General features: G+C 41.1%; 1 protein-coding gene and 1 long non-coding RNA gene across 3 annotated transcripts in view; one reads left to right on the top strand and one right to left on the bottom strand.

Annotated features, from left to right (window-relative positions):
• Positions 1-19,553, top strand: part of LOC115244293 — a 42,736-nt gene that overhangs the window by 14,159 nt on the left and 9,024 nt on the right. The window contains exons 2-3 of one of the 2 annotated variants that reach the window (XM_029821848.1): positions 17,649-17,736; positions 17,866-18,135. In XM_029821848.1, the coding sequence (XP_029677708.1) occupies positions 17,649-17,736; positions 17,866-18,135 (358 nt within the window). Of the gene's footprint in view, positions 1-16,422; positions 17,737-17,865; positions 18,136-19,553 lie in introns of those variants that run through there. The other variant, XM_029821849.1, reaches the window with a different exon arrangement.
• LOC115244297 overlaps positions 18,823-19,553 on the bottom strand; it is a 12,151-nt gene continuing 11,420 nt past the window's right edge. The window contains exon 3 of the long non-coding RNA XR_003885360.1: positions 18,823-19,445. This is a non-coding gene — a long non-coding RNA (uncharacterized LOC115244297). The remainder of the gene's footprint in view (positions 19,446-19,553) is intronic.

The raw sequence follows: 19,553 nt of genomic DNA, 5'->3' as shown, positions 1-19,553 counted from the left end.
AAAAAAAAAAAAAAAAAAAAAAAAAAAAAAAAAAAAAAAAAAAAAAAAAAAAAAAAAATGATGATATACAGGACTCTACTTATTAACGTTCGTATCTAGATCAGAGTTATTTACATAATGCACGGAGGGCATCCACATTAGACGATTAATTTAAATCGCGGGTTGCTGAACGAATGGCAATATTAAGCAATAAAGGATATTTGTGCGATCGCGAAATGATGGTCGAAGATACCGATATGTCCAGTCGATGACATTTAGCATCGCGATGTAGGAAAACGTGCTGTCATTTTGCAGCATCGACTGCCCGCCCAGAGTTTATGTCTGCTTTTAATGGCGATTCTCTCGAGGCGCTGTTGACTTCCTGGACGTATCGCGAAAACTTCCTGGTCTGGATTCCAGCGCGATGGAACGTGGAAATATAAATAAAATAGGCGCGGTAACCTCTCAAGCTTTTCCTCCTGATACGTGATAATCCGACGCGAAATTACCGGTGAGGAGGCAGAGATACGAACTAAACGTGTTCTTGCGTTACGCGTGAGCAGACTGATATCACACACGCGAGCGAAAACGTTGGTTTCCACGCAATACGATGACCAAGCGCTTATTAAATTAATTAACCGGTACTGATGCGTGATTCTCATTATATCCCTGATTTATGGATAAACGTGCACATAGTCCAGTTTTATTTGACAAGTGCTTCGACTAATTATATATTAATTTTATAAAAAATTATAATGAAATATATTGAAAATTTATTTGCTAAAATTAATGCCCTAAGTTCTGCTTAATTTAATATAATATTTAAAGAAATACATTCAAATTTTTTTTGTAAATTTAATGAACTGCATCGAATAAATTCTACGCAATACTACATAGTTGTCAAAAAAGCATTAAAGAATTACATTGTCGATGTAGAAACGTACATGTCTCGGAGTCAATATCACGGTCACCGCCAGGATCATTTCATAATTTACGTTCGTGCAAGGACCGTTACTGTCATTTCCGCGATGACTTTTACACCGAGATCGGCGATTTAAAACCCAGCAGGCGGTCCAGGTGAGAATCAAGGATCTGGATTCCGCGCGTACGTATTTGTAGGTAACTGTAAGTCGTAACTGTGGAAAGCGAACAATCGGTGCTAACTTTAACGCGACTTTAACGACGACGCCCCGTTAATAAACAGCGGTTGAGGTTTCCTGCGTGAATCGTGCTCGCAGGATTTCATTGTTCTCTGGCAACTCTCCGTATCGGTGATGACGCATTTAATAAGAATGGGGATTTTGTCTAATTATTCACGCTCCTAATTCTCAAAAATTGTAACTGTATTCGTACGTATTGTGTATGTCGTCCTGAAAAATTCGCGATCTTTAAAAAAACTCGCACATATTTCTCTTCTGTGATCTACCTTATTATTGGTCGGGCATATTGAGAGCCCATCTTACCTCGCCGAGGGCTCGAAGGTTTAGACATTTTTTAACTTTCTTTTTTTCCGCCTGTATGCTTGTACGGCCCGGTCTTCGGGGTTCTTCGGCCTCTTTATTTTCTGCCTCATTACTTATAATTCTTATTTTCATTAGCTACGATGAACAACGGATTCCCGACATCGAAGGGTATAATTTAAGAACGATTGAATTTGCAGAACATAGGCCGTTGCGCCGTGTTTTAAAAATCTCCTTCTCGAGCGTTCATCATTAAATTATTTTTAACTGTTGTTCATAGAAAGAGAGACGGAGAGGTATGTGTTTTTAGCAACATAATTATTTTAATAAATTCCACGTAACAAACAAATGTGAATGAAAATAGAGTATAATTAACGCGTGGGAATTACATCTTAATTGCATATAATCATTACTATTAAGTATTGCTGTAGGCAATTCCATATTGCTTAAATATTTAGCTACTTGAGTACATATTTACAACTGAAATTATCTTTCTTTTCTTCTTTCTAAAAACAATTAAATCCGATATTTAAAGATGTTCAAGTAGCTATTAATTTATGGATAAGAAAAATATGTGTCCCCAATATTAGAATTTATGATAATTCTATGTGAAACAATTATATTACATAATTGTATCTTACGTTATTCAATATTCTAAATAGACTATGTCTATTTGGTTTTTTAATTACATATCTCGAAATAAATCGGATATTTATGATGAGAGTGATACTCGAAATCTTTAGATACTAAAGTATATTAATATTAATTACAGAGATGAAAAAATGCCGTTTCAATAAAATTATTTAAGAATAAAGATTAAATGTACAAAAATATACCATTTTTCTTACAATTATGAAGCAAGTATAAAATATATTACAATAAACTTCCTCATCTTTAATAAATAGTTTTTCAGTTTCTCGAAAGAACGAGTTGATTCAATCAACTGTTACATTCACCTCTTCAATTACACTCGAGATAATGATAATTTCAATCCGACAGGGACTTCCTCAATAGGTATATTCGTTACACATTCCACTACATTGCATGTTGTCGAGTTCACGCATGAAATCCATAACAAGCATTGACCATAAAAGCGCCGATAGCGCGATGCACGAAACGATCGTAAATGCTATAGGTGAATTATATGCGGCAGCCTACAAAAATCATATAATCCCGTTAAATCCGAACAGAAAGCACGTGTCCCCGATTCTCGCGTTCTCTTCTTCAATTATGCAGAGAAAGATTTTCACGTGAAAATCAAAATGTATTTATTTATTTTTTTTTTATGTCTCCTTTATATATGTGTTATACACTCTGTGTACAATGAATATAAAATATTCATCTTATTATATTTTTAATTTTTTTATACTTTAAAAAAACTTGGGATGATGTGCAGAAAAAAATTAATTTGGCGCATATGTACAGGCGAGTTTCTTGGGAAGAATTGATCGAGCACGAAGACCAGAACGATCCTGTTCGGTCGCTTCGTATCAACGTCTACTCTCGGCCACCAGGCACGTCCGCGATTAAATAAGCATAGCGATGTAATAGCTACCTTCGCGAGTCACGATATATACTCGTGCGTGACGGCGCGTCAGCCACATCGGAATCCTCGTCGCAGAACGATTCATTAACTGCGGATTCGCGTGGATTATTTCCCATTCAAGGCGATACGCAGCGGGATCGACAAGCACCGACGGTCGTTTCTCGCAGATGTTCCTCTCGGTATCTTTGACAGATACCACAGTATTGATTATAAGGTCCTCATTCGTGCTTACTACAGTCAGTTTTTAATACTAACTCGTCGACCGAGTATGCATAGCAGGTATTTTACGGTTAAATAAAATGAGGACGATTACAATGTAAAATTATTTGAGAGAATTACCGGTATTTATGAAATATTAGTTAGTAATACACACACTTTAGAATGAGGCAAATGCAGTTTTTGATATCTTAATCTTCTGTAAATGTGGATAATTCAATGTGTGCCATCTTCTAAGATTAAGTTGTACATTTTATTTGATAAAAATATCCCGGCATCATATATTATCGTTAGTTCTCGCAAAAACAAGCATCGCGGCGATTTAGCAACGCACCTACGCAATGTTCCGCCTCGAAATGCAATTCAACATAATAATCTGACGATTTGTCACGGGTAGAAAAAAGACATCTCGCGCCGCGAAGGTATCTGGGTGATGGTTCCGGAATCGTCAGAATTTTTTTCGCGTCGAAAGCCGCAGAAAGTTGCGACTGCGAGAAGTTTCATCGCGATGAACCGTTTTCCGTAATCATCGAATGGACGGATAACGCGTAGGACGAGAAAGAGAGCTAAATAAAGGGAAAAAAAAAATGACCAGGAGACCATTAGAGAAAGAGGCACTCAGATCTACCGTTTTTCCTCCTCCTTTTCGTCTCTTTTACACGCACCTACGCAATGTTCCGCCTCGAAATGCAATTCAACATAATAATCTGATGATTTGTCACGGGTAGAAAAAAGACATCTCGCGCCGCGAAGGTATCTGGGTGATGGTTCCGGAATCGTCAGAATTTTTTTCGCGTCGAAAGCCGCAGAAAGTTGCGACTGCGAGAAGTTTCATCGCGATGAACCGTTTTCCGTAATCATCGAATGGACGGATAACGCGTAGGACGAGAAAGAGAGCTAAATAAAGGAAAAAAAAATGACCAGGAGATCATTAGAGAAAGAGGCACTCAGATCTACCGTTTTTCCTCCTCCTTTTCGTCTCTTTTACGTAACGGTACCTTCGTCGTAAAGAGGAGAGAGCTCGAAATCTAACGTTCGAAAACGTCATGACTGTGCAACCGCACTTTGGAAATCGCTGATTAAATGCACGTTCAACACTCAGCCGCGTCTCACTGCGTTTTGAGAGAGCACTTAAGCTCGCTGGTTCGGCTCTTACGTATACACCGTTATGATCTCGCCTCGATCTTCTTGTTTTAAAGCTCACGAATAAGGGACGTGGTTTATATCTCTCACATCTCTTCATTCAACCTCTCTAAAAAAAAGACGGCAGTTGTACGAGTCACTTGTATGAGATACGTTGAACGGCTGTACACAATTGGCGATTATTCGTACGTCATTAATTATAGAGAACGCAAGTGGCGTTAAGTCAATTAGCGAGGAGAAAAATAGGTGCATCTCTCAATGAAGCGCAGCGTGAACCACTAACTAGAAAAGCGTTATTAGGTGTGTCGTTAGTTGTACAAGACTAAAGGTACAACAAGCACGTCGACATCTCGCGAATTGATTGCACGCTATTGCGAGCGTATATCTGTCTTGGAAAATTGATAGCTCTGGCTTGCTTTTAATCCACGTGTTTTTTTGTTTGTTCTTTTTTTTGCGATCTACATTGCTTCTCTTGGCGATGTGATGTTTGTACACGATGTGTGCGAGATGTACATACCGTAAGAGCATCCGGCACAGAGCTGCCATGAACAGAAGGTAGAATGTAGCAGGCGCCGTTCTCACGAATGTATGTACAAGGATCTCTCGCGCCTACTTTAATCCACCATAGGTAGTTATTAGCTCCGACAAGACGGTTGCCCATTAAAATAATTAGAACAGCCTCATAATGTAATTGGATAATTGCGTAATTGAAATGATATGGTAATAATAATTTGAAATTAAGAAACTCCGGCACATATATGGAAAGAATCGATGGAGTGAAAGAGACGCAAAAATTTATTAAAATAATTATTATGAGAGAACCCGTTGCCCGAGGATGACAGATGCGAATGTACATTATCTGTTTTTTTTATCTACTCACAGCGCCATAAATTCTTGTCCCGAAACGGACAATGAAATAATCGCAGCAGTACCCGCCGGTCGTTTTTACAAGAAGTCCATCCTTTTCCTCTCTCACTTCTTCCCGTCGTTAAATCCCGTTGGCGTTCAGAAAATCATGCTCTCGGAAGAAAAAGGAAAAGATTTTAGAGAGCCCGGAATTAAATCATAAATTGTTCATTTCCGAATGTAATTTTATTTCCTATAATTTTTATCGATATTTTTACAAGACCGTCGCACCAGAAGTTGCTCTCAAACGAGTCGAGAAGCGCGCCTATAGATTGATTACACGATATGCAGCTCTGTAACCGGTGCCTTCAGCGCGATAAATGCAACTCGGGAGGATTGAATGCAACACAACACACAGTCGTGTCGACTGCAAGGCGGATTATTTACTGATGAAAGAAACTTTTTTCCATACCGCTCGATCGAGATGATTTTTCGCGAATCGTCTGTAATTTCGCTGCCGATACAGGATATTACGAATGCTTAGGCGAAGTATTAATGTCGTAAAAATCAAAATCGGTTAAATTGATTCGCCGATGTATCTCCAGCGTTTCTGATTGAAGGTGATACAGCTGATTCGCTGGCGAGGGATTTCCACGATGCGTTGATCGACCGTGTAATCTTCCTAATTCTCCTAGATTCATTCTATATCATTATCTTATCTCTATACTTATGAAAGACGTCCGCGATGCTTTTTATCGTAAATTGAATTGCGTGGATTGTATATCGCGATTGTTCTGATATATCAATAGTGAAAGATAGATGCGAAATAAAATGCATCTATTCGTATTTACGATAATTTTTGATAACTGTAAAACACAACTACGTATCACCAGGAAGTTAAAATATATATAATCTTATTTTAACTTATATCTCAATCTTTTATTTATATCTTAATTTAACAGAGTAAATTACTCAGAAAACATATTAGATTTCACGTTGCGTAGCTTCACTACATCTACTCGGTATGAAACAAATATGAACTTGTTCCACGACGGTGCCTTCATCTACAACTATACTCCTCTTGTTGAAATTAATAAAATAAGGTGACGTATAAAAGGCTCGCGTGTCCAATTATTCCGCGATAAGACTCCCGCCGATTTTGTGGGAGATCGAGTCCAAGGTCGTCGCTCTGTGTTTCGCTCTGCGTTTGCTCTCTTCCCTCATCCCGCGATATGCAGGTGTTCACTCCCACTCCGCATCTGCATTCGCACCTCGGCGATTGCAATCGTATGCGTTCGTTGCGTGCGTATCTACTTACCCTGCCCGGTAACCGGCCGCGCGTTCGTCAACCGAGGAGCTCTGCTCATTAACTCGAGATCATTTCTCATTACGTCTCGTTTCGTTCGCCGCGGGCAATTCGCGTAATCGACTTCCCCATTACACCCGCATCGTTTCTCCGATTTCCCTCCCGTCGTTTACGCTTCTCTCCTCGAGCCAGTTTCTTGCGTAGGTCGCGGTCCTCGTCGACGAGCTCGAGTGTCTTGAACCCTTGACGCGACAAGCATCGGATGCAGCATGGTCGGTTCATATACCGATATACGAACGCTATTGTTTTCTCGCGGGTTAATCAAGATTACATCAAACTCAGGTAAGCGCAGTGAAAGTTTCTCGTCATCTGTCGCGACAATGGCCCGAATTTTAAACGACCGTGAGATGCTTTATTATACGACGCGTCGGAATTAAATACGCGTGATTTTTTCGTCGTTGTGCTTTGTTGAATCGAGCCTTAATTGCGAGCTGCGTAGAGACTCGCGAGTAGGAAGGTGGTATCCGCGGTATCAGTGCCCTCGCTTGGAGCACGCGTGATTATTATTCGTTCCATTAACATGCAAATTGCGCGTATGCGAGTCGTGGTCTGCAGTGGTCCGGCGTAAATCGTAGTCGCAATTGCACTTCTCATAATTAGATTCATCGCATAATCCTCGGATAATATATTGCTCAGCGCGCACGTTCGCCGGCGGGCGCGGCGAACGTACCTCGTGATAGAAAAATGTCTTAACCAGACGATCGCGTACACCGTTGCATCCCGGTCGTTTTACCCCCTCGCCAGGCACGAGTCTATTAACTCGGAGCCTGTTAGCGTTCTATAGAGTTCCACCGCGATGCAAATCGCGATACGCGAGCTTACGAAAAGTACTCCGCGCCGCGGGTAGGGCAAGGTACTCGAGCGCGACGTTAAATCACGCCTGGTCCGTTCTAAATAGCCATTAGCTGGCCGGCGAATCCGTAATTACCGGGTATGAAAGACCTAGCGCGCGCAAAGCGGGGAGAATCGTAGACGCGCAATTTATCGTCCGGTTCATTGAACTCCCAGCCGAGAGAGCACCGGTCGGTGAAAGCGGTGTATTCAGAAGGAGCAAAGCTCATCCCTCTGTCGAAGCGATACTACCGTGGTTCAGCGAATCATCGTAAGTCAAAAATAAAAAAAAATCCGGTTATGAATAATAATGTAAAGAGAGAGAGAAAGAAAGAGAGAAGTCCTAGAGAAAAATCTCTCTTCGGCTTCGAGATGGAAACGTAGATTAATAGTCGGGATGCACGTTGTGGTAGCAGACGGTTCTTCCGAGGTGATTAACGCGAATTAAGCGAAACCACCGATTCTCAGATACGTGGATATTCATTATGCTTCCGTACGCGAGCGTTTCAAAATCGCAAACATTTCCCGGCAAGTGTACTCGAGTCGGTGATGCCGACTAGTAGAAGGACACGGGATAGAAATTATCTTAAGTGCTCCCGCTCGGCGAAGCCGCCCTCGGGAGAGCATTAATTTATAGCATCCAAGCCGCGATCCCAGAGACGATAGAGAAGAAACGGATCTCCTCCCCTCGTCGCTTTCCTCTCCAACGAAGCCGTGAACGGCTTTGTCGTCGGGTCGCGTCCTGTCCCATAGGATCGGTGGGCCTCCGAGCTTCTCCGGTGGCTGCGACTAATCGGGAAAAATCTCACCAACAAGCGGTATCGTGTAACCGTGGACGCACATCCGTGAATATTCCCTTCCTCGGCCCCCCTAGTCGTAGACTTCTTCTTCTTCCTCCTCCTCCTCCTCTCCTACCGCATCTTCTACCACTCTTGTCACGGAGCCTGCTTTCGAGCTGGATCGTGTCCTTGAACGGTACAGCGGGTTCCTCCTGGAGATCGTTTTGTCTCGTCGTCCTGCCTCGCTGATTTCGCTCCGAGCTCCTATTCCCGGTCATTCCATTTGCATCGGCCGGCCAGAGAAGCCGGATGAGCATGGACGGGAGAAAGAGGAGAGAGAGAAAGGTAGGACGAGAGATCCGGCTTAGAGTGTTGGTTGAAAAAATCGCGAAACACGCCGGCTGGAACGTCGAGGAGACAAAGTGTCCTCGTAGCTACGGTTTTGCATGATCACGACCGCGCGATGTCCTCGGCAGGATCGGCCGTCGCGCTCTCGGTAGCGTGTGTCGTTCGTCGTATGCTCTCGCCTCGACAATTTCCAAACCGGTGTTACCAGCGTAATTAAACTTGTATGATGCTAAGTCCGTTAGAAGTTCATAGAATTTTTAAAATTGCGCGAACGGCGATCTCTCTCGCCTCAGATCGTCGAGATTTCCAATCGTCTTTATTTTTCTGGCAGAGGAAAAGAAATAGCTTGACATAAAGTTGTTTAAAAATATGTATTGAGCGGATATATGCATATAAATTCTTCGAGTCGCTTCTCTCGAGAATGTTTTCTCATGCATATGTTGCTGCACCCACTCTTGTTCATCAGCGAATGATCTCGAGATAGTTTCAAGATGCGACTCACGTTCGCAAGTTACGTTACATCATGACGTACATCGTACGCTATCGTTGATGTAACGGGTCGACGCGGTGCTACCTTGGTCGTCCTGCATTGTTCTCCTTCCTCGGGATAAATTTCTTGCGATTCCTTGAAATGAACACATCATACGAAAGCGCCACGGCAGGATAAACGATCCGTAGCGACTTAACTGTTAACACGAGAATGCAACATTTCTAGCATTCTTCGATTCTATCTTCAAGTTTTCACTTTGTCTCATTACAATACAAAGCACGAGTAATGACACGCTGACTGATAATGGCATCTTGACTGGTTAATTATTAATCTTGTCCCCGAAAAACAAAATTATTGACAGAAATTAATATTCAATTATTATTAATATTTAAGTTTAATATTCATTGCTCTCTCCAGACCTGGCTAATAAATTGATTTTTTTAAGTAGTATGGATAGACTATTTAACAAACACTAGTCAGATTATCGAAGATTATTTTCTCTTAGTATATAAAATTCTATATTATTATCATACTTTCTTTTATCTGCGTTTATTAGCTACTCAAAAGAAATGTGTCTATAAAAGATGCTCAAATAAAATATCAGTCTATTTATCTGCCATTTCGTTTTATAATCTCTAAATATATTTAAATATATTTAAAATATGTTAAGTATATTTAATAATGATCGATGTAACCATCTCAAATCTTTCATGATATTAGCAGGATCGTTAGGTCGGATATCAACGCTAAAATTGTCAGTTTCTGCATCCAGGAAACGATAGTCGCTTCAAGGTCATCTTTTTTCGAAGCCCTTATAAAGCAGCTTATTACGCGATTTTTTCGCCGTCGAACTGAGATAGAAGTAACGGTGATAACCGCCGATGAGCATAGCCGACTAATTATCAGTCTGGTCTCCAGTTGTGAGAATTTCCTCATCGGGGCTACTGCTTTCTATGCGTTAGATATTCTCAAGGTCGCCGCTTGTAAGACAGGTTGTCGAAGAAATTCTTTCCTCGTAAAATGAAAAACGATGTAACGGAAGATTCTCCGCGCGATGCAGCTGGTTAATTAACTGAATGCTTAATTGTCAGTGACGAGAGGAAAGGAAATGAGGAAAGCGAGGATATCGAGGAAACGATCGCAACGAGCCTGAAAGCTTGTATAAAGCAATAAAGCAGTGTATTTTTTCCCCGCACAAAATCTAGTTTTCAATGTGTTCGGGTTACGTTATATCGTTCCATCATCGCCGTGTAGCTGCTTCCTTTTCTGTACAGACATTAAGATTATCTCGTGCGCAAATGGAGCGACGAGTAGCCGCGGGCCACTTTGTTTTATACGAAGAAGATAAGTGCAGCTTACTGCGGAAGGATTCCTCGTTTTCTTTTATCCTTCCCTGTCAGTTTTTTCCATAACTTTTTTCTTTTTATTTTTCCTTGCAAACTTAAATACAGTTATCGAGGATACGATAACTTATACATATTCGTCGAGTTAATATTAACTGAAATTGATATATGGATACTTTCTAAAAAATCCACTTGCTCGATTTTATTTTCAGTATGTCGGAGATCTTGTCGTATATTTAATATTTCATCCCGACTTGATGTTGACAAAATGTTAATTTTATATCTTGTATTGTATCTTATTTTAATATTTTTAATTTTGATTTGATGCCAGATCGCTTATCCTTTATTTTATTGCAAAATCTGTTTTACCGTTGATTTTACGTATGAATACCTCTCTCTCTTTATTCCAGCTTGCATTTTCTCGATGACTCGAGCATTTCGTAGCCAGTTGTCCACTCTCGGAGTGATTTACGCGCGCAATCCAATTCGTGACTGCGGAAAAGTAATTTCTCTTGTGTCTCTCTATTACCGCGCCGCAAATGTTATCCCGTATCGCTATCTCGACGCGAGTCGACGTTTACTTATTCCGGTTTACCTATCTACAAACTGCCACTATCGAGCGCGGGATATTTCCGTGTTTCATCTCTCCTCCTCGTCCTGTAATTCACCGCGGGGATAATTTCCGTTCCAGGATGAAGAGAAATCCGGGAGCACGGCTGGCGCGAGATGATGAAATCGTCCGGTCGGTACTTCTTTAACTACCTAAAATCCTCAATCGCAGATAAAACATAGATATCCTTCTTCAACATTTTATCTTGCCGTATATATTCTTCGATAATTAATTCAGTAATTAATTCATCTCGCTTAAATGTGGTACTAGCATCACGCTATGACACCGTCGATTTGATCGCCAGAGAACGAGCAATCTCGTTTGTATAATACTCGAGATCGTCAATCATCTTGTCTCCCCGATATGAAATGTCGTTGGAGAAGTAAGAAGCGTCAATTCGAAAGCTACAGGTGGCTTCAAGGTCATCATATTTTGCTTCTCCATTTCCACTCTATAAAGAACTTTCAAGCAAAGTTAACGACTGCATTCTGAGGTGAAGTCTGAAAGACGTTGCAGTTTTTATTTTTAAAACTCCGCACGATTGCTTCTTGATGATACCTACATATGTCGCGATATTAGCTGAGGAAGAAAACTCTTATTAAGACAGACTGCTTATTAATGCGCAAGAAGAACACGTGGGAAGCGCAATTTATCTCATTTTGCCAATGTCTTTTAGAGAGAAGCTTCGCTTTATGCGCGATAAAACTTGAAATAATCTTGGTGAAAAATGAAGACGCGAATGAAGATGAAGATGCGAGTTGAAAGATCGTTTATGTGCTTCGTATGATTACTGCTTGCCTGATATAAAAGCATAAAGTGAGGCCGTAGATTTTCTGTACGCGCGCGTCTATCTTCGGTCTTCACTTCGCTCGAACGTTACTTCCCATCATTGAGCGCGTCAAAGTTTTCCAACGATAACGTGCTTCTCTCTACGAGAATATTCCTCGTAAAAGTTCCTCCGTCTTTCCTCTCGGGTATCAGCTCGGGATGATCTCTCACACAGTTTCAAGAATCGACCCACGAGGCATAATGCTTACCGTTTGTGCACGATCATGCGAATACGCTCTTACGGTTAGATAAAAAGTAATTTTTAGCAGCAATCTCTAGCCGTATGCGAAGAAGGAAGAAAAACGACTTCGGCAAAGGCCATTCCGGGCCACTGATTTATAGAACTCGTTATAACGACGATACATCATTTTAATATTCGCCGTTGTGGGACAAGTCTCGCTGGAATAGTACGTTTACGGCATCTACCTGGATAATATCCTGGATGGATGGAGATGAGAGCCGAAAGGTCGTCCTTCCCCCTCGCTTGCCTGATTATTATTCCCGCGCTGTGATAGCGCCAAGAAGGGAAGGGCTCTCCTACGCCGCACCAGGTCGTTGCACCAGGACGAAGTCTTCCGCCACGGCGGAGAGAACGTACGAACGTAATCATATTTTTTTTTCTTTTTTCTTTTGCTCGTTCTGTTCTCGGTTTGTCCGCCTTCGCGTCCTCTGTAATATACCGAGATCTAGCTGTTAATTACTCGAAGGATTTATCGAGATCACCCGGTATGCGTCTCGATGCACGTTTCGCCAGATCGATCGATCGATCGATCGATCCTAGGTGGTTATCACTCGTCTTGATCGCTGAGAGAACAACCTTAGAAGTTGCTTGAGACGCAAACCTTCGGTTTTCTCATCCCGCTTCTCAGAATATCAAGGCGAGATAGAACTGAGGATCGTCGCATTTCTTTTAAAATAAACTTAATCTTCTAATAATAATAAAAAAATTTGTTCTAGGAATTTTATGTTCTAGATGTTTGAAACATGAATTTATTTATCATCTATTTCCCACGGAAGAGCCAAATAAATTCCGCGTCAATTTCACGGTTCATGCGATAAACCGTGAAATATCTATCGGAAAAGAGATCGATGCGTCAACGTCCGTGAAAATCTTCTTAAAGATTTCAATAGCGAGCGGCTTTAGCGCGATTTACGAAGCTTCATTATTTATGAATTCGTTGCTCCACGCCAGGTTTCGTCTCGCTTTTTCTTTTTCCTCATTCTCTGGCTCTCTTCCTTCTATTCTCGCGTTCCGGCCAACTCATTGTTTATGAATCCACGCTGACGCTACTGGTCTGGAGTCGTGAGGATAGTCGTAGTTCATCGAGTTTACATCGCAGTAATCCGACGTTGCGCGAAAATATTCAATAGTTTGAAAATTCCAAAGATAAATACCGAAAAATCATTCCCGGAAAACTACGAGTTTTCAATCGATTTATTTTCCATTAATTTATTTTGTCCATCCTTTTCTATTTTGAAATACGTACGCTTTACATTGATAATTTAAAAATTATTATATTATCTCGTGTGAAAGAAATCGTTCACTATTCACTATTTCACAAACATATTTTCAAAAAGCACTGAACTATCTGCTAATATAATGAATGGTAAAAAAAGAAAAAAAATATATATTTGATTAATGTTGTCCAGAATTTTTGCGAGTTTTAATATCTTGGAGTCGAATGGATAATATATATGCGGACGGGTTATTTATTTAATTATAGGCACAGCATATATCGCAATTTCCTTGGTACTTCATCGCTATTCACTGAGGCAAGCATCACATTTCTCGTGTATCATGCATGCATACGAAGGTCTGCTTTTCGCTTTCATGTAAATTCCAACCGTAAACAACAGTCGGATTCATCACGAAAGCGGATGTACGTAGTATCGTGACGGGAAGCGCTTCGCCGAGAGGGTGTGAAGCGACCCTAAACGAAGAAATGATGATTCTTTTCCTCGCGAAACGCCATGGCTGGCTCTTCCTATCGCAGCATCATATTCAGCAAGAGAGAAGAAGCGAGGTAGAAAGAATCGCGCGCGATGGCGTGCGCTTGGCAGAAATAACAATCCTTCCTTTCCGTAAAACTTTTCCCCTTTCCCTTTCGCCGGCGCCGGGGATGTAAGCGAGAGGAACAATTTTCTTCACCGTCTAATCAGTTCCACCTAGGTAACCATCGAGACTGATGCTCGCGAACGTTGAAAATCGGTGCACATCGGGGTTTGATATGTTCATCGAGATAATTGTACTTCGTTCGCAATGTTTACCGAGCAATTATTATCGGACTTTGATTTGTAAACGTGTACGGGAAATTATACGCGCGTAAAATACTGAAGAAATGCTCGTCTCTATTGCCATCTTCTACGAAAATGTAGGAAATAATGAGGGAAACAAATCGAGCGCCGCGTCTCTAGCATTAAAGGAAATTCTCTCTGGAGGAGCCATTAATTCGAATGGCATTGACGTCGCAAGGAGAGAATAAATCTACATGTTCCAATAGCCGAGCTGCGTCGAGTTCCAACCTTCCTGATGCATACGCAACAATACACGATTACGATCGCGATCGTACTTCTAAAAGCTGTTTATCTTGCGTTATCAATCGGTCACGATGGTTCTGGTAGGACTAGCCGTTTGTGAGAATACATAGCTACGAGCGACGCGAGTTATTCGAGAAGGATAATAAAATAGCATAGGTGAATTTCCACGTGTGCAGTTTGTCATGGTAATATATTCCTTTGCAACAGATGATGTACATGGAACGGATCCGCGAGAACCGTAAACGACCCCATAAACGCCCGATTCGTTCTCGAAAGGATCGCTTAACTCGTGACGCCGTAATTGAATCTTCATGGGCTCTCGAGAGCCTACCATAATTACGTAGCTGGGCTGTCATGAGACTTCCATGACGCTGCATTATCCGAAGATGACGATCATGAGTTGGTAATTAACCGTCTACGGGAATTTGCTGGATTCTAGTAAATGTTACGAACACGCGTTTTATTGTAATAATCATTATAAAATTACTTAATTGTCGTTAAGCGAACGTTACATAAATATCGGAATGATTTTTCAATAACATCTTCTTTTTTCCTCTTTTAATCTAAAGCAAACGAAAGTGTCACGCGACCGTCTCCTGATACAATCCATAAAAAAATACCATTTCCCTTCTTCGCTAGATTACCTTAACAACCTTCCGTAATTCGCCTAATTGCACCCCGCATCGTAACGACTCCCATCGACGTGGCGGGAAGGGTAATCAGGGCCTTCGTTATCGAGAAGCACATTTCTGGCAAAAAGGCGACTGAAATCCGGTAGGCGTGTGGTTCGCACAGACGCGTCGAGGATTACCGGAAGTGTCGATCCTCGCGTGGCGAACTCGCGCCTCGGGCGATCCCGCGGAAGATCAGCGGCGGCCTGCGAACCCGTCGACCAGGTTTCTTCGGTGAATATCGCGAGACGAGACCGGTTGTGACGTAAAGGTCAGGGACTCTCGTGCGTACGCGGGATGACTTTTCCCGCGCGTGCAACGGCCGGAGAGACGTGCACCATGAGCCCCGCACACGTGTACGATCTTCAAAGTCGTTCGGGCTACCGTACTGCATATCTCGATCGCTGCATCAATATGAATTGAAACACAATGGAAATATGTTCGTAGATAGTGATAGCGAAGAATTTATCATTAAGCATTTATATTTCAATTCGGATTGATATTTTTTTTCTATTCAGCAATAAAAAGAGGGAAAAAAATTAATTTAATATACGAAGATTATTACCGATTATTAACAAGTTTTTTATTTTAATTATTTAGTATCTTAATTTGCTTTTGCTTAATTATGTCTTGTGTATATGTTTGTATTTGTCATGCATATCATTTTATCGTACATGATATCCAATTACTCTTTTTGACGTATTAATATCTGTCATTGCCTTTGATAGGCATTATAATATTTGCAAAAAATATGCACAATATTGTGTATGAAAATATTTTTGCATATTTTAATATATTTTCTTTCTGAAATACAAGAGAGAGAGAGTAATAGTGGCGCGACAATAAAAATAAAAAAGATTCATAAATCTGGAATCACCGCGTCTCTCCGCTTTACTCGCAGGTATATAGAGGTGCCGTTAAACCCCCGGAAATCCGAGTTTCTCAGGTAACTCGTGACCTCGAAGAAGAAATCCGCGCTTCCTCCGCGCGCGTGTTTCTTTCACCTCGGTAGGTGCATTAATCTTCGTAACAGTGCATCAACCTGCCTACCGAGCGCGCCTAAGCGCATTCCTCATTGTTAGCGCGCGACTTTGCCACGACGTGCAACTCGTGGGTGCCGGGTCGCGAGGAGAGGCCACGGGGGCGCGGACGAAGAGGGGAGGATGAACCTTTGGCCTCGGTACAGGCCACGACGTGGCTCTCCTTCCCTCTGGCAATCTCCAATAGAGCGCTATTATACTTGGCGACCTCGAACTCCGCGAGACTACGTGGCTGGTCTTCTGGTATGATAATATCTGTATCCTTGTTATCGTAATGTGCCGATTCGCCGATCGAACATGCACGAGAGGAGGGAGGTAAGTTGGTCAACAAAGCCGACAACACGTTGTGAAATCCGATGGTGGGCAATTGTGCGCGGATTTACATAATAGCATGTAATTGGCTCAGATTTTGGTATATCTGGGAAATTAATTCGGTATCGAAAAAGGGATCTATGGTAAACTTTATTATGAAAAGATTGCCTAGTATCTTACCTACAGATAAACTATATTTCTTATTGTGAAATAGCAGATGCTTATAATAATCATTAAATAAAATTCTGTTTATTAGACATCTCTTAACATTTTTTAAATTTAGAGGATTTATAATTAATGTGAACATAATTTTATAAACACTCTATACGTTGGTCCTAGCATTTTTTTCCCATATGGAGAAATCAAGGATAATGAAAACGATTTCAGAAATTATCGATAGCATAACGAAATTAGCACAAACGTTATTGTTTACACTTGTGTGAGAAGAAGATTAATTGCAAAGTAACGGGAAGATGCACGATGCACGTGGTCTATTTTCGACGCTCACGTTCTCGGCGTTTGAATTAATTCTTACGCGACACTGCTATTATCCCGCGAGAGATGATAGATAAACGTATTAAGAGAGAAATGCACGAAGCGAGAAATGATCTTACGGAACTCTTGTGAGATGGTGAGATCGAGATGCGCGACATCGAGAAGCGAGGTAGAACGGGAGTAGTCCCCGACATACCAGCTGCGGCACAAGAAACGGAACAAAAATGACGACAGAAGGAAACTAGGAAGTGGTTTCGCGAAACGCGAGCAAAACACATGTGTGGGAAATTGACATCTCGCATGCTCCCGACCAGTTCGAGCGGGAATCGCAAGATGCTGCTTCCTCGATCAAACCTGATGGCAAGTTGGCCTTCTCGAACCTTTATGAATGTTAAATCCATTCATAAGACGTTTAATCGTGCACGATAAACTCTTCGCGGCGATGAGGCGTGTTTCCTGCAGGTCGATTAGCTCTATCGAGATCTCCGTCTGATCGAGAATTATGCCGGATTAACGCGTGTCCAATCGTTTGAAAGCGGAATTTCCGCGTGCAACTATATGCATTACTCGAGTACTGACTTGCATATTGCATCTCTTCATGGATACTGACGTTCTCTTCAAGAAACGTCATCTTGAAAACGTCTCTTCATTTCCTCCATATTCACTATTAAAGTAAGTTATCTAGCGTACGTGCACGCGGAAATCATTCTCTCTCGTCAGGCGTAGGTGGGAGTTAAGCCCGAGAAATAATTCTCAGTTCAGGTCTGATTCTAATTACGGCTCTGAGATTCCTTGTTCCTCTTGCAGATGGGCTCGTTTGGGATCGGAACGGTAGCAGCTACAACCGCGAGCCTGATATTCACGGTGCTGTTGGCAAGCGGCGACGCTGCGTTGGGTGAGTTTCTTTCAACATTGATCAAAGGCGACGACACATGAATTAGAAGCTTTTCAGTTCGTGTTCGGTAAAATCCTACGAGAAAATTTTTTCCGCATAAATGCAAAATTTTTTCCCTTCATGTTTCAGCGAGGACGGCGTTCGAGAAACTCACCGATTACGATTATCGCGGCACCAACTATTACAGCGTGAGGAATCTCTCGTTGTACGAGTGCCAGGGATGGTGCAGAGATGAGCCTGAATGTCAGGCCGCCGCGTTCTCGTTCGTCGTGAATCCGTTGGCGCCGATGCAGGACACTCTTTGCCAACTACAGAACGAAACCACCGCCACGAATCCGGCCGCCCAGCCCCAGAGAGCCGTCAATATGTATTACATGACGAAACTACAGATAAGATCCGGTGAGTTAGAACACCGGGGCACATTTACACGTGTGTGAAACATGTGTTTTGTATTCAAATGTAAATCTCTTTAGATTAGAATCCGCATCAATCTTGTCAAGGCTGATACTCTTGAAAGGCGCAGGGAAAAAAATAGCATATAGAGAAATGACTTGCGATGGAGAAAATCACACGGTTTTTTGCCACGTGTATGCAAAACAATAGGAAAAAGGGATCATGAAATGTGATAATCTGAATTTTAAACTTAAAGCGAGTTTGTCGGTAAACTTTAAAGGGGAACGCTAACTGGCGGGATTTCATTGAACGAGACAAAGGTCCGCGGCAAACAATACTAACTTGTATGCGGACAATGCAAGGGCTTAATAATGCGATTCGATTTGCTTGGAGGTACAGTAGAGCGCTTTCATCTGTACGGTTGAAGTTAAACATATTTACCACGTATGCATTTTATGAGAAATTTAAAATTACACATTATACGTAATATTTTAAAACGAGATGTGAATTAAATAAATTGCAGGATTTCTAATAATTACAATAATTAAGAATTATAAATATTTATGATAATATTAATGCTTTATAACGATAGAGAGAATATAATATATCATCGATAAACTGTTAAAATTGATTAATTTAAAAAAGACATTTTGTGAAAAAAGTGACAGTTTAAAACTAATTTTGTTCTAAAAAATAATCATTATAGCAATAATTATAAAATCAGGTTAAAGTTATATATTGATTCAGGCGATTTTCTTTCGCAAGGAAATATAAGGAAATATGAAAACACTTCTCGCACTTTGTCAGGTAGTAGTCGCCTTTGTCCGTTTCTCGCCCTTTGTATTCGCGCAAAATAGTTTTCACTTTTCACCGAAGAAAATCTAGTGAGAACGACTGGTTGGACAAACACATCTGCTGGTACCTGTGGGATCATGGTGAATGCGTTTAAAGAGAATGACCGTCATAAAAAACTTCCTGCAGGATGAGGCTGATTGTTCCAAAAGGCCAAGAAGGACTTTCTTGGATTTTAAAAAGGATTCTTTAATATCAGTTAACGAATCGTCCAATGTCTTTATCATCGTAGATGTCTTTAAATGTGCGCAAAACTGTCGCTAATCTCTGTGCAGTCGCAATTATCAAAGGACATGAATGAAAAGGAGGCTTTTTAAAGTTCTTGAAGGAAATGCCTGCTTTCGTGAAAAGATCAGCTTTATCGGGACCTTTCTGAGATTCAATGATCGCATCGAACGTTTGACGATCTCCGGAGAAAAGAGGAGGAAGCGGAAAAAGATTCCCGTTTCATTTCCATTCGGCTCCTAAAAAAAAATTTGTATTATGAATATAAGTAAAAACCGTTTTCTTTTTTGTGATAAAAGAAAATATTTTAATTTTTTTATAGAATTTTATATTTTATATATATTTTT

The sequence above is a fragment of the Formica exsecta genome, unplaced genomic scaffold (assembly GCF_003651465.1).
Source record: "Formica exsecta isolate Colony F162 unplaced genomic scaffold, ASM365146v1 scaffold80, whole genome shotgun sequence".
Classification (NCBI taxonomy): domain Eukaryota; kingdom Metazoa; phylum Arthropoda; class Insecta; order Hymenoptera; family Formicidae; genus Formica; species Formica exsecta.
This window is presented reverse-complemented; position numbering and strand designations above follow the sequence as displayed.